The following is a 16,392-nucleotide window of genomic DNA, read 5'->3' as shown; positions in this document are numbered from 1 at the left end:
CCCCTACATCTTCCATACGTAATAAGATTTCTCCATCCAACAAGTTTCATGAAGAAAATTGAATATAACAAATACTGGAGTTCAGATTTAACATGAAAAGAAAGCTTAAATGCAAAATCAAGATGGTGTATTGTTGATTGGGCTGAGGACAAGGTTTGAAGTAGTCAAAATTGAGCCAAAAAGAAAAAAGAATGACACAAAATTATCTAAACACATCTTTTACATTTTTCAATCTTATATGAGCAGTTGTTAGTTCCTCTAAATAGCAACAAACACCACATGCAGGATTCAGATGACTAACATTAGAGCAGAATCTTCAAACATATTATTAAAAAAATATAACAATTGCACATAAAAAACGAAAAGAGATGCAGAACAACATAATTTCTAGACTATCAGAACCAGCAATGTAGCAAGTAGCAACTAATCCATCGAAAAATATATATAAATGCCAATACCAAACATATAACAAGAGTTTCACCCCAAAATAGAAATACAAACAAAGGAAAACCTAGGACAAGACAATATAAGGTTAACACCTTATGACTGACCAATATAATCAGAATAGCAGCAGCTGATTCATTCTTTTTGACATTTATGCCAAAAACACAGAAACACACAAGAAATATATGAAAGAAACACTTACAAATATTAATAGTTCATGGTATATATCTAACTAGTCAGAAGGGAAGACAGATGCAAGGAACTCCTCGTCCTCCAAGAAAATTTGCAAATTCTTGAACTTCATTAAAAACCTTACTGCTTCCTCATTAAATTCCACCATGAAGGCCAGCTTGATCAGTTCAGAGAGTGCACCAATATGATCACTGTTTTCCCATAACAAACCCTCAGATATTGCTTCAGAAAAATATGTAGCATATTCCATTTGATTCTTATATCCAGTAGACCTGTCCAACTTCTGTGTGAAAAACTTTGAAGACTCTCTATCCCAGCATATCATCCGGCTTGCTCTCGCATTCATGATCTCCCCTGAAGAAAGTGATAAACTGTAGTTTACAGTTATCGGTTCAACTATCTCATGGAAAGTAATATTCAGAAACCCTCGGATAATTTCATGCCTCCTTTCTGCATCCATTTTCATCACAGGATTTGCTAGAAAACCAAGGATGAGAATAATCAGATCTTTTGTAATTAAATTCTCCTTTGGATTCACCTGATTGAGTTGAGCATCATCCACTGTGTATGATTCTTCCTTCTCTACAGACTCGGATATAGTGCGAACACCTATCTTCCTGTAAATGTCAAACAACTTCATCTGAGGTAAAGAAGGCTTGCTTGGTCGAGGGTACCAGACAAATAGAGATTGGGCAGAAAACTGTTCGAAAAGATCTTCCAGCTGAAGATCATCAGCAATAAAAACATCATGCTTGTTGAACAGCAAAACGTCATCTGAGCCAGAAGCAACCGGCAATTTCACCAGCTTCTCAGTGAGAGTTTTCTCAGTCTTTTCACCCCAGTGCTTCAAAATATACCCCCAGAACTTAAGACAGTCATCATGTGACAATCGACGTCCTGAACTTTCCCAAACCTCCCAAAGCTTACAGTAATCAGCAACTGAAGGATTGCATTTAACACGGAAAGCACGTGAGAAGAAGTTAAGTAACTTTTGCTCATAATATTTGTCAAGAACTTTCAGCAGCGAATTGAAGAGACCATCCTTATCATGCAGAACACATTCACAGGGGCTGACCCACTCTCCATTCTGACTTCCATATGGGATCCATATCCCTTTTGCAACTTCACTGTCTGGATCCCAATTAAATAGACTCAAGTAATTATATATTCGAACTATAGTAGGCAACTGAACATGGAACTCAAGGTGGCTGGCAATCAATGAGCATCCTTCTTCAACATCAAGGATGACTCCTATTGCTTTGAGCTCTTCTTTGTATAGTGTAATATTAGAACCATAAAAATCTTCATCAATAAAAGGTCCATCTGTCCGCTCCAAATAAGAGCCCCACCTAGGATCGAATAATAAGCACTTTTCTGGAGGCCTATAACCTTTAGTGGTCTTCAACCATTTTCGAGAAATTTGTTTTAGGAAAGGATCTGGAAAGGAGTAATTTACTCCATTTAAAATCCGTATGCATTGCAGCAATGAAAACACATTTTCATTAGTAATGCGGGCAGGATCCATGGGAAAGTGAAGACCAGCTGCTACAAACTTTGCACCATCTTTGAATTCAACAACAACCCCCATGTTCTTCAGCTCTTCCTTGTATTTATGAATGTCCTTGCCATAATAGTTGTCACTATCATCTAAGAAAGGGAGGTCGACAGTAACTGGTAAAATTGACTGCCAATCTGGCCCAAACAGAATGCAATCTCTCGGAGATCTCTTATCACCAAGCCTAGTCTGCAACCACTTAAGGTCACGTATGTTTTTCCTAAGATCTAGAGGAAACACATATTCATTTTCTTTTAGCTGACTACGACATGAAAGAAAGGAGAGAACAGGTTCTTTAGTCATGGAAGATGCCTCCCGCTTGAATTTGTCAGCAAATTCTTTTACCGCCACCTCAAAATCCACCTTCACCCCAGTTTTCTTCAACTCGTTTCTGTAAGAGAAGATATTGCTTCCATAGAAATCATGATCAATCAATGCAAAACCTTTAAAAACCTGTAGAATGCAAACCCATTGAGGGTCGAACAAGAAACATTCTCCAGCAAACTTGTAACCGAGATTCGTCTTGAAGCATTTCACACCACTCAATGCCAGAACAAGTTTGTTAGATGAACCCAGATGACGCATACATTCAAGTATCAAAAGAACAGCCTCAGCTTTCAGAGATGAGATTGAAGGTAATTTGAAGTTGTCTACAATGAGCTTATAACGTTCATTGAAGCCAACTACCACACCAAGCGACTTGAGTTCCTCTCTAAAAGAAAGGATTTCCTCTCCAAAGTAATTTTGATCGATGAAGGGAATGCTGCTGATTTGTGACGCAGTTTTCCATTCCTCATCAAACAAAACAGATTCAACTGGAGACCTGACACCGCACGATGTCTTTAGCCATCTCTTATCCTTGATACTGTTGATGAACTTATCCTGAGGAAGAAACTTTTCCCTCAAAAATCTGATGAAATTTAGTACAGACAGCACTTGGTCCCTACTTAAAGTGGAGTATTCTGTGAAAGACATAAGACGCTTTCCAATAAATTCACATGCTTCTCCATACCCAGACATGACTCCAATTTTCTTCAGCTCCTCCTTATACTCATTTATTCCATCACCATAAAAATTTAGATCAAGCAACGGAATATCAACAAGCACTGATCCGTTCTGCAAAATGTTTCCCAGTGAATAGGAAAGCATGAATGACTCTGAAGGTGGCCGGTAACCATGACAGCCACTAGTAGTAATTTTCAGCCAGCTACCTTCCTTTATGCATTTCAAGAACTTCTTGGGAAGGCCAATTTCTTTATGTTTCATCTTTCTAATCCAACCCAACAGCAAGAATGCATTTTTCTTGGTGAGTGGCGATGATACTGTAGTAATTGCAGCATTAGGAGGAGATATATTAGGGATATCAGAAGCCACAACATTAGTTTTGAGGAACTCCAAGAGTGTTTCTCCAGAAGCAAATTCATCAGCAAAATAGCCTGGTTGCAAGTAGTCTTCTGCTAACTCAACGTAGCCTTCATTTTTCCACGGATTTGAACCAATCAATCCCACCCATTTGCTTCCCTTGGCAGGGACAAGAACCCCTTTCCTGTGACTCTTTAGATTTCCATAGTTATCCACAAGTGGCATAGAATCACATAAAACACCAACCTCCTGTTGGGAAAGAAAAGACTTTCGAAGCGAGTGGTACAAGAAGTGAACAAAGGCAATGGCACGCTTCTGGCAACTATTGAGATATTTATTTAGGTGAAGTGCATATTCATAGACGCTCATAGCACCAACATTCACATGATCTCGTAGCCACCATGACACGGTATCCCTCTTAGAGAAGACCCGAATAGCTTCTTGTGTGCTTTTCGGCAAAAAAAAGTAATTGGCTGGACATTTGAATTCCTTGTTCCAATCAATCAGCCATGAGATATGATCAGAATGAAGGGATAAGGACACCACTCTGTCACGACTCAACTGCTTGGATTCATTTATGCTGCACAAAGATACATCGCCATAAAGATCCACATATTTTATTAGTGGAATGTCCTTGATTTTGGTTAATTCAAATTTGAACCTCCAGTTATCAGAAAGAAACAGTAAAAGCTCCAAGTACACGTCCTCTGACACTCCTTTAACAAGTTTAGAACTTTGGATGCACTCTGCGTACCATTCGTTGTTGACTAGTTCCACACCCAGGAAATTCAGAATGCTATCATATTCTGTTCTATCAAATGAGGAGCTCAAAATGTGCTTTCCATGTGATGAAAGATGAACCAAGCTCACCTTTTGCTCCCTTGCCTTTTCCAGAATGGTCCAGAAAGCAGGCATAAGCCTACCAACTTCACGAGGTTGATGAAAGGACTTCTGCTCCGTGTATGACTCACTTGGAAGAATACTTTTTTCAAGAAGCTTGGATTTGATGGACTCCCTGACAACATTCAACTCTTGATAAGAAGAGCTGTTGATGGGAATGAACCTGAACATCGGAGCCAAACTAGACACTGGCGCATTCACGGAATTTATAACTAGTGAATCAAAAGCATTGATAAAAGCAGAGGGCACGCAGTCAAGAATCCCTTGGTTCCACTTGTTGTCCAAGAGAATTGTTTCCCTTGATGAGGCAAGAAGAAAATCGGCCTGAATTATGAAGGGAAAGTTAGTAACCATCTCTGTAGGAAGAAATGCATAGATCCCAGGTGAGCTCATTCCCCTGTGGAGGCGCTCATCAAAAGGAAAAGCCAATATGATCACCGACTCTTCAACTTCCATTCTCCTTTCCACTTTGTTTTCTTGCCTGACAGGAAACTTTTGCCTCCACATAAAGTAGCTGCATTCTCCCTCATACTCCTTATCCTTTTCATCAGCAGAGAGATGGAGTGTGTAGGACACAGCATCAATGTTCTTCCTCACCACCAATTCAGTCACACTTGTAATTGCTATTGCACTTACTGTATTTAGCCTAGGATCCTTGTTATGTTCCCTGACTGAAAGCTGCCTAATCTTTGATAGGAACAATAGAACTTCAGGATGAACATTTGAGAGCTGCAGCTTCACAGGTTTGACCTTATCGAACTTCAGAGGTAAGACTATTGTTGTCGTTGGAAGAGTAGTCCCAGAACCATATATTTTTTTGATGTCAGAAAAAGTTGGACTCTCCTCGACCCATTCAGGAACTATGTACCCGAGATTGCAATGTGGACAAGGCTCTTCATTAAACCGTATCTGATATCCATTGCTGAATATGCATGGCTGAGAACTAACTAGAAAGACGCTCTTAAATCCAATTCCTGCATATTAATAGTAGAATAAGCTACTTAGAGCACTAAGAGAACAGCTAAATTATCCTGTCAGTAATTATCCTTTTCTTTCAAAATAATTGAGTATATAAAACATAACACTCTGCACTGACATCTTAAGATTAGAATAGAAGTCAATTCACAAGCATTAAGATTGAAGAGAGAGAGAGCTTAGGGCCTGTCAATTCCATTGGTTATTGTAATTTATTTATTAAAAAAGGTTCCAACTTTTAACGACATTTTTTCATTGTAGTTTCTAAAAGAACATCACAGGTTTTATAAGTACAGCAAACTTTTGGAACGCATATCTTATATTCAAGCCATTAAGTGAGGATTTCTGAAACAAAAGAATAAAAACATATACTAAAACATGTTTGGAATATATTTTCAAACCTGTTTTTACCTATTTTGAAAAAATATTTTACAAATGGTGGACCAAACAGCTTTGGAGTTTCGTTTAAATTCGAAGAACCATTTATGTTTTTAAGGATTTGCATTTAATTATAACAAACTTTGGCTCTAATCATTTGACTTTGTCTTTATGTCCTTGACTAACAACTTGTTTGTTCCAATGTAAAACATTTCTCAAAAAATGTTTTCCTCGTTTTTGAGGGTTTAGGACAACTGAAAACCTGGGTCAAACTGAAATCATTTTCTGTTAATCAGGAAAAACACATTCTTAGGGTCTAAAAATGTTTTATGCTTTTCAGGCTCAAAAGAACAAAAACCTCCAAAATGACAAAAGTATCCCGTAATCTATAAAATGACAACATTACCCTCAGAACCTCCAAAATGATATTGAAACATTCAAAATGACCATAACACCCTTTAAACCTTTAAAATAATACAAATATCCCCTAGAAACCTCTAATATGACCTAGATATCCTAGAATCATCTAGAACGATAAAAATACCCATAAACTCCAAAAGTGGCTAGAGTAACCTCAAAAATTTTAAAATGCCCTTGAAACTACAAAATTACAAAAATAACCTGTAAACCTATACAATGATAAAAATACCCTCTTGAAAACCTCTAAAATGATAGAAGAAACCTTAAAATTTCCAAAAGACCAAATTACTCTCAAAACTAACATAATAACCAAAAAACCCCTAAACTTACAAAATACCTTTAAAACACACTATGCCTAAAAAAGCCTCTCTCTTTTTTACTGTTTTTCTTATCTATAATTAGATGGTTACAATAGGGGAGAGAGGATTTGAACCATTTCCATTGGAAACACTAGGAGGTGCCAATTGAGCTACAATATTCTTGGCGACTAAAGTACCCCCTAAATCTACCAAAATGATACCAAAAAAAAAAAAAAAAAATCTAAAACATTGAAATAACAAAAATATCTCATGAATCCTCAAAATTTTGGGAATCACCCCAAAATTTTAAAAGTCGTACAAAAACAAATTTAAAGTACTAGTTTGGAGGTTTCAGATGTTTTTAATTATGATTTGAATGTGTAAGTTTAGATAATAGTTGGGCTATTAGTGTAATTTTCAATAATTTTATTTTGTTCATGCTTATTTTTAAGTTTGATTTTAGATTGATTTTAGTTGTTCTGATTAATATTTTAAAAGTTGTGATTTAAAGTTGTTATTTAATATCTATATAAAACTATAGAAAAGAGTTTTCAAAAACACAACCAAACACCAAAAACAAACAATTGCCTTTGAAAATATTTGGCTAAATTTTAAATTACACCCTTTAACTTTGCCTAAAATTCAATTCAATACTCTAACTTCATTTTATTTAATACCCTAACTTTCAATATTGTTCAATTCAGTCCTCTAGTTAATCTCTGTCAACTTTGTTTGTTTTAAATGGAAAGACTAAATTGAACAAAGCTATTTTTACAAGAGGAAGTATCATTTGAACTAAAACTTATTGGTGACTAAGAATATACATTGGCTTAAATACCAAAGACTAATACACATTATCTCTATCAAAATAAATTGTTAAATATTAACATTCCTTCATACCTTGACTTGTTTGTTCATGTTTTCTATAAGCTATATTTTGACTCTGCAAAATTTCATCATGCAAGAAGATTTATTTATAGATTTTATGCTTTGAACAATCTTTCCAAGGCAACAATATTTCATTCCTAATTCAAGCAACTATTGTAACCCATATTTCATATGACTCTTAAGTTAGCATTTATCACTAGAGAATAATAGGCGGAAGTTGCTCTTTTGTGGAGAAATTATTAGGTCCACCAGGAGGATTGCCACCATGACCTCCCAACTAATAAAATACTGTTATTTATGCAAATGTGACATCACCTGGTAATTTTTTATTTTTTATTCATTATGCTGATTAGGAAGCTCACTCACACATTTGCATAGGTGACATCGTCTCATTGGTTAGGAGAACCACTTCAGCAGTCCTTCTGGTTGACCTAATAATTTCTTCCAATTGTGGATCAACGAATTTTGATGTTTGACTAAAACAAATAAATCAAAACTGTCATGCTTGTTTTGACTTCTTTCCAAGTCAACCCAGTTAATATTATTAATAGTCTTCTTGACAAAATAGCATTTTGAGTAAACCATATATAACAACTTTTGGTGTTACTAGTTCTCATAACAATACTTAGACTAGAGTGGCTAATATAAGCTGTAATTCTAGGAAACTAGGTAAAGTACCTTTCTCTCCGATATAACCACATTTCCTGTTGCCTTTCTTGGTGGACCGACCAACACTGCAAATAGAGTCAATATTTTTTGATGAGAAACCTTTCTCATTGTTGAAGATCAACAATGTTGCTAGAGCCCCTGTGTTTGTAATGTCCTCAGAAGTTATAACAAACTCAAGAGATGGATCCACTCCCTTCACGTAATTATTATCTTCAGCATTCTGACCAAAAATAATTCAACATTATACATAAGTCAATAAAATTCAACCCTATTCTTTTGCTCCATAAATACATCTAACACTAAGTCTATACAAAACCTTTTTTCACAGAAACTATGTTTAGAAGTTTAGAGGGAGAGAGAATAGAGCGGAAGGAGAGAAAAGGCCAAGAGAATGATTGCATTTCCCCCCATTTAATTAACAATTAAGTAAAAGAGTACTCCACTTTGTTTGGATGTTAATTTGGAAGGAGAGAAAACTATAATATCATATAAATTAACAATTATAACCATCTTTTGCTAATTTTAAGAGTTCTTCTATGGCCCCAACAAAATTTCACAAGTGGAAGTGTTTGTCTACTGTAATTCAGAATAAAATAAAATAAGATTACATCCAAACCCACCACAACTCAAATCAAGGTTATTGTGAAAATGTTGTGAGCATAGACTTTTATTGTGAAAATGTTGTGAGCATAGACTTTCTCTAATTTTGAAATAAAGATTAATTAAACCTTCTCCCTTTATTTTCCTCTCCTGCTGGAGAAAATCTATCATATATCTGATACATGTATCTACCATCTTACATGGGATATATAGGGACGGAGGCATAGTTTGACTTGGGGGCAATTCTATAAAATTATACTTTACTCCCATCTTTAACAATATTATTAATTCTTTCAAGAGTAAAGCTATAATTACAAATTTTTTTACAATTTATTGATGTAGGAAATTCTTATTAGTTCACATTTGAACCCACCGCTTACACTAATTTTTTACTTACCAATAATTACTTATCACATCAGCAATTTGTAAAAAAAAATTTATAACTAACATTTTCCTCCTTATAAAAACTACAAAAAAAAGGAAAAAAAAAAAACTATAGATCTAAAATCTTAAACAAAATATAAAAGCCCAAAACAATTAGCTCAACTACAAAATTACCAATATAAAAAAAAAATAAAAAATAAAAAATAAAAACCCTCAGAAGCCGCTCGGATGCCGGAGCCATAGCGCACACCCCATCAGATACATGTAAACATCCTATACCCCTTCCATCCAAACACAGTTCTAAGATAGAATATGTGAATAAAATACAGAAAAATGGTGTCCCCTGGTGGGCCCATGTAAAATTAACAATTTGTCATTTGAGTGAGTTTGGCATCCCACATTTTCTAGTAATTTATCTTTTAAAAGATGAGACATAAGTGCGTTTGGATTGATAAAAACTGAACTCAAATTCAGCAAAAAAAAAAAAAAAAAAAAAAACTCAAGAAAACATGAGCCCCATTGAAAATGAAGTTATTTGAATTGATTTTTTAGTTGAGTTTTTATAACTTAAAACTCAAAATTTTGAGTTGTTAAAAGAAACTGAAAACAAAATTTAGATATTTCCAAATTTTGAGTAAAGTGTTTCAATGGGTCCCACTACTTTATGCACAAATTTGAGTTTTAGATTTGAGATATGCATCTAAGATATGAAACGAGAAACTGAAAAATCAGAGTTAGAAATATGAGTTATGAAAATTGAATTTGAGTTATGAGTGAAACCAAACAGCCTAAGGTTTTGTCCAAAATATAAAAGTTAATTAAAAAAAAACTAATATTGTTACTTCTTCAGTAAAAAATAAGAAAAAAAGCACAATCAGAAGCTAAAATCTTCTAGCCACAGATGTCTGTGAAAAAATTGTAAAAAATAAATCTTGTTACACACTTAATGATGAATGCACACACTCCTTAAAAAATTGTGTTTTTGAAAATACGATGCAATAGTGAGTGTATGATAATCATTACCCAACTGTTTAAACATTTAATTTGAAGAACAACGACATGGGCAATCTGATATTCACAAACATATACTGATATACATCATTGAGAGCCAATCACAAAAATAAAAACGCAAACACACAAGCATATACTATTAAGAAAGAATAAATGAAGTTGAGAAAGTAACCTGAATGAGTTCCATGAGAAAATGTGCATCCTTGGCATAAAGCTCAGCAGAGAGGTTCTTGACAGCCTGGTGAAGATCCTCTGTTAATGGGTTCTGTTCCCCTCCAATGGAGAACTTTGTTCTACGTATCTTTTCAATGTGTTCTCTCGCTGCAGCCTCCATATCTGTACGTAAAAACTACACAAACACAAAAAGCTGAAAAACCAGAGATTTCTGCTTTTGCTTACAGAGAGAGAGAGAGAGAATGAAATGTACACACACACACACACATATATATATATATATATATATATGTAAAACTCTATATAGAAGGTGGTGACGAAGCTAGCTTAGCTTACTTCTCGATGTAGTAGAACTAGGTTGATGAGAGAGAAAAGTAAAGACTCGTAGGATTGTACGGAAAGTGGAGCTTTTCGCACTAATTCGACCGCTTGGGTCAAGTTGTTTTAAAGACCTTTGGTTTCTTTTTCATTTTTCCAAAGGAACTCTGACTAGAGAGTGTGGAATCATAGTGGACGACGAGGACTTTTGGACTTCAATCGGTCTTCTTTTCACTTTTTTCCTATTATATTGTCATCTATGATTAGAAAAAAATATAGAACCCTAACTATTTTACCATTTCTTTATCACAATTGTGATGAGCGTGGTCCTAAAAAAAAAAAAAAATTATGATGAGCGTGAGTGGCGGAGAAAAAAATAAAGTTTAATGTGAAAATAATAGGAAATTATTGACGGTCTATCACATCAAAATTGTGATAAAAAAAATGGTGAAACTGTTCGGAATCCTAAAACCATGATTGATTATCAGTCTTTTGGTTCTTTTAAGCTTCCTAACGTACACAGGATGCAATTACTCCCCATAATGTGCCTTTGTCGTGACTCTTTTTTATCCCAAAGAGTTTCTCAAAAAATTTCTTTAGTTTTGGGTTTGACTCGATTTAAGTCTCACATTAGTTTTTATTTATTTTTATTTTTATTTTTATGTTAATTTATATAATATAATTTATTTTCCTTCTTTTTTTACTTTATTTCGTACTAATTTTTTATTTTCCTTCTCTTTTTCCACTGTCCATTTCTCTTCTCCAACCTCACAGCCCTCCTCACTGGCTACCAGAGTTTAAGGGGAGAGAAAGTTGATAAGATCTTCACTGTTAAGGATATCTATGCAGAATCATATTCCAAGACCAACTCTGCTACAGATTTGGATAACAAGTCTTCTATTCAAACTGCTTCTTCAATTCAAAGATAGAACACCTAATAAGGATAAGTTATACATCTTAAAGAATTCTTGATGTATTCTAATTCCTTGATGTCATCCTTCTCTTATACAGATTATTACAAAAGCTTCAAACAATTGCCAAGAGAATAATGCTTTATTCAAACAAATCTGTTTTCACATTCACAAGTTGAAATAGAGATCTAGTTGACAATGTGTTGGCTCAAGAATTGGTGAGTTATTGACATATTGTCATAGAAATGTCACTCAACCAACGTAAACAATTGAAGTGGACTGAGGCCCAGTTTCCTATAGTTTAGTGTTGTCCAGGGATGTCAAATTGTCAATAGTCTTGGGCTTTGGCTGAGTATAATCCACCAACAACCAATGAGGTTGTATAAATTTACCCATATGTTATTGTTAAAAAATATGTCCAATTAAATAAAAAAAAGTGGGCAAACAACAATAAAAATAAATATAAAAACTAAAGGCAATCGCCTAAATTTATTAAAAAATAAAAATCATGCAAAAAAAAAAAAAGTAAAAAAGAAAAGAAGAAAGAAAAAAGAAAGAACAGAAGGAAAACCAAACAAAAGAAGGCCACAAAACAAAAGAAGGCCACAGGCCAGAAAAAAAAAAAAAAAAAAAAAAAAAAAAAAAAAAAGGCAACCAACAGGTATAAAAATAAATAAATAAAAAAGAAAAAAGGAAAACCAAAACAAAAGAAAGCGATGATCCAGGAAAGAGAAAAAAAAAAAGGCAACCAATAAGTCAAAAAAAGAAAAAGAAAAAGGTAACCAACATGTCGTAAAAGGAGGAAGCAGTGCTGCAGTAGTTTAGTTATTAATGGCAACTGTTCATCTCTGCTCTATTTTCTCCTCATTATGGGTAACTATTCATTTCTCCTCTATGGTCTCCCTAAATTGGGGAGATAATTTTGGTGGGCTAGGCCATCACGGGAGAAAACATCTAGGCCCTAACAATTCTCTATCCTCCTTTTTTTTCCAACCAAACACCATAAAATCAATTTTTTCTTTTCTATTTTCTATCCTCCCTATTTCACTTCCAACAAAACAAACGCTTTTATAAAAAAGAAAAAAGAAAAAAGAAAAAAAAAGACACTAGTCTATGTGTGTGTGTGTGTGTGTATATATATATATATATATATATAGAGAGAGAGAGAGAGAGAGAGAGAGAGAGAGAGAGAGAGAGAGAGAGAGAGAGAGAAGAGAGAGAGAGAGAGAGAAGAGAGAGAGAGAGAGAGAGATTGGGTTGTGCCCAACTTACTAAATTTATCTATCTAATCCACCCAACTTGACCGCCTCACCTAATGGACCTGCATGGGTTGGGTCGGGTTGATGCGAACTAGGCCAATTGGCGGGTCAGGCGGTTTTTTTTTTTTTTTTTTTTTAGAATACTAAATATTTTTAACACACATATTGAGAGAGAGGGAAAAAAGCTTTAAAAAAAAATTTACAGTGGTGTATATCCAAAAGGACTTAATTCTTGGAAAATGAGTGAGTTAAAGAGGTTTAAAATTTGTGCTGTGTATCCAAGAGTTAGACCCTTTTGGATATACACCATTGTAAGTTTCTTTAAAAAACCTTCTGCCCTAGCTAGTTGTATAGCAATTTTATAAAATTTTCCTTTAACTAAATAGTTATTCTACCTGCTCACACAATACTCCTGATACGCTTCTCCACTTCATCCACCTTGTTTTTATCCTATAATTCACATCATTTTCAATCTTTACGGCTTGAAGAATTATTGATCCAAGTATAACCCATAAAAAAAAAAAAAAAAAAAAAAAAAAAAAAAAAAAAAAGAAAAAAAAAAAAAAAAGAAAGAAAAAATCTAAATTACAAATGTAAAAAGAGAAACAGCCAGACCCTCTTCCAAAAAAACCTAGATAAGCATATCCAACAAGCTTGCGCAGATGGTTCTAGCTACACTATAAGTCTATAACATAACTAGTTATATGTCAGTAAACAATGAAAACAATTTGAGAAGTACATTTTTTCAGGGAAAAAAAATTCATGAAAAGTACCTTTCAATGCCATCGAAACATTGAACATCATAAAGAATTTATAAACAATGATCTTCCTGTTGACTCCTTACACTCTTAAACTCAATTGCTGGTCCACACTTTCTATTTTGCCAAAGGTTTAGGCTCTCAAGTATCCATATCTGAAGTGATAAAGCCTTCATAGGCACCTCCACCATAGTACACAAGGTGTGACCACTGGTTATGAAATTTATTTATACTTATTGCACCCTACATACAATACAAGCAAAAAATAAAAAATAAAAAACTCTCCATACACATTTGGAAAGAAGCCTAATATGGGTTGTCAATGGTATCACCAAGATAAACTAAAGTTATATTCAATAAAATTTCTTTGATTCTCAGAGTTAAATTCCATCACAGAAACGGAAATCAACACCAAGTGATAGGGCTGCTTTCTCTAAGCGCAATTTTTTTTTTTTTTTTTCAATTTTCTTAGAGCTTCTAATTGCAGTGAGGCTGAAATGATTTTGAATTTAATACACCTATCCTCAGAATTTCAGCCTTGGGAGATTCAGCATAAACAACGTAATAATTTTGGTTCAATTCAAGTACAAACTTTTAATTTCCTACTGAATTTCCAACTACATTACCAATCACTCTAAATGCTCAAGCTAAGAGACAAGCAAGCAAGTTACCTATTCACAAGTTTCAGTCTCATTGTCTAATTATACACCAAGTTTTATTCTTACTTATAAAAAAATGCACTTAATTTTATTAATTTAAAAGTTTTTACTCTCTCTATTTGTTTTCTTTAAAATAAATATATATAAAAAGAAGAAGAAGGAAAGATAGCAAAATTTTGAGCATTTATCATGTTTTTTTCTCCTGGGATTCTCATGATTCAACTCTCACCTTAGCTTGCTATCATAGATGTGATATATAGAGGGCAGTGTTCTAAAAATTAGAAAAAAAAAAAAAAAATGACATTTGGCCAAAGGAAACAAAAGCAACCTTATAATCAATATGTGGCGTGCCATTAAATAAAAAATTGTCCATTCCTTTGGCTTCCTAATTACTATTTACAATTCTTGTGACTTGGCAAGCAAGAAAAGATAAAAGATGGATAAAAGATCTGGATGTGACAATCATCAGTTTGCTCATTCTAGAAACTTCCATTTCCAAGAACATTAGGTCATCTCATCAATTATATTTGTACATGAATGGTTAAAAATATGTCAATAGTTTCTAGAATTAAATTTAACTTTTTAGTTCCTCACTAGTGGTTGAGAAAAATGTATCGCATGTATAATATGTTGGAATGATAAAGGGGTATCACCTTGGCATGCATAGAGTTAATTTATTCATTCTCTAGTTAGGCACAGCCTAAATCCATATTGTACATTGGATAGGAGTTCATTTTCTCATCTGTTAACTTCTTATATATAACTAATAAGCCTCCTGAGAACTGTTTTCAAATTTATAAATAACAAGAATTAGATATTGTAATTGCAATGTACATGATACTAAAAGGAAATACAACATTTGATGCAGCTAGCCCATATGCCTTGGCCAACATTTCGTTAAATTGAGAAAGCTAGATTCCAAAATCACAGATTACACATGTTATGCCTAGAAGCAATATATTAATTAATTACACAAAGCAAAAAGAAATCAAAGGCTTAACATTTTTTCCCAAGAAAGAAAAGAGCATACCTTTGTGAGGATGATATCCGAAAGATCAGCCTCGATCTGCTTTTGAATTGCACAGCTCAGCTTGGTAGCTGCAAATCAAATATACCTTACTAGAAACCCACACATGCACAACACTAAACGAGTAGGTAAAAGTACTCTCTGCTCCCATAATTCTCATCCTCTCCCTCTTCCCCTCTCAGTCTCCCCCTGCTGTCCCATCTGTCTCTTTGTTTCTCACTCAATGCCTCTGTACAAGTAATTTTTTTTTTTTTCCTTTCTCTGTTTTCCTCTTGGACATTTTTCTCACCCAAATCAGTGAGTTTTGAAAGTTCTGAAAAAGAATCGTTTTGGCTCAACAAAAGACCATTCATTTGGCTCCTCACAGGCTAGACACAGAGCATCATAGGCCTTTGGACTAGTCATCATAATAACAATTAAGCTAGACATTGAAGGTTCTAGAAAGACTATTTGAAGTATTTGCAAAATGAGGTCAATTGATCCAGCATGAACAAACAATGAACTTGGTAACGCTCAGACTAACACAGGAACTTGTTCAATGAAGTTATATGAACCTAGCAAACCTAACAACTTATGTGCAGCAAATATTAAACATTAATAAATAAACGGAAACTTAAATATATATAGGTCCAGCAAAAAACATTAAAAAAATAAAACAGGAAATAAACCAAAACTAATGTCATGACTCATGACTGGAAAAAGAATGCAGTCAAATTAAGGCTTATTGTAATTGCTTACATAGTTCAGATCTACCTTATACGCGTCTTTTGTAGGATTCAATACATCCTTGTACAAAATAATCATACAATCCAATCTAATCCAATCAATCTCAAGTATCACAATTTTCTCCACTAATATCATTTATGTCCATGAGAAGGATCGTGTTGCATTACAGTACCCCTAAGCCACACAATATTACTGACCTAGCCCAAATATTATTTTTATGACTTGAGGAAAATGATAGCCATATCAACACCATATTCCAAACAGACTAATAACATTACAATTAATAACACCTCTTAATCATGTATATAACACAATATACACACAGGTAATCCATACAATCTGAGAAGCCACAAAAAGTCATTTAATTGCTTAAAAGTCAAATAAAGAACATAATTAACTTAGAAATATTAAAATTATGATAATAAACTTAAAATTATTAAAAGGCCATATATGTCAAAGACCATGTTTTGGTCCATAGCTCAA

General features: G+C 34.0%; 1 protein-coding gene across 1 annotated transcript; it reads right to left on the bottom strand.

Moving 5' to 3' along the window:
- Positions 1-427: 427 nt before the first annotated feature.
- Positions 428-10,481, bottom strand: LOC115962883. The gene is made up of 3 exons (XM_031081762.1): positions 10,250-10,481; positions 8,092-8,302; positions 428-5,427 (listed from the first exon to the last, which is right to left on the bottom strand). Exons 1-3 carry the CDS (start codon positions 10,409-10,411, stop codon positions 677-679), a joined length of 5,124 nt encoding a protein of 1,707 aa, XP_030937622.1. The 5' UTR covers positions 10,412-10,481; the 3' UTR covers positions 428-676.
- Between the last annotated feature and the right edge of the window lie 5,911 nt (positions 10,482-16,392).

Source organism: Quercus lobata, chromosome 10 (genome assembly GCF_001633185.2).
Source record: "Quercus lobata isolate SW786 chromosome 10, ValleyOak3.0 Primary Assembly, whole genome shotgun sequence".
Taxonomy (NCBI): Eukaryota; Viridiplantae; Streptophyta; class Magnoliopsida; order Fagales; family Fagaceae; genus Quercus; species Quercus lobata.
Note: the sequence above shows the minus strand (reverse complement) of the source record. Positions and strands in the feature narration are given on the sequence as shown.

What these genes read in the sequence shown, in the direction of transcription:
- LOC115962883 (XM_031081762.1), bottom strand. Translation starts at nt 10,411, where the DNA reads ATGGAGGCTGCAGCGAGAGAACACATTGAAAAGATACGTAGAACAAAG. An exon ending in TTCTCATGGAACTCATTCAG is followed by an intron (nt 8,303 to 10,249) that starts GTTACTTTCTCA and finishes ATTTTTGGTCAG; the next exon opens with AATGCTGAAGATAATAATTA. An exon ending in TGGTTATATCGGAGAGAAAG is followed by an intron (nt 5,428 to 8,091) that starts GTACTTTACCTA and finishes ATTAATATGCAG; the next exon opens with GAATTGGATTTAAGAGCGTC.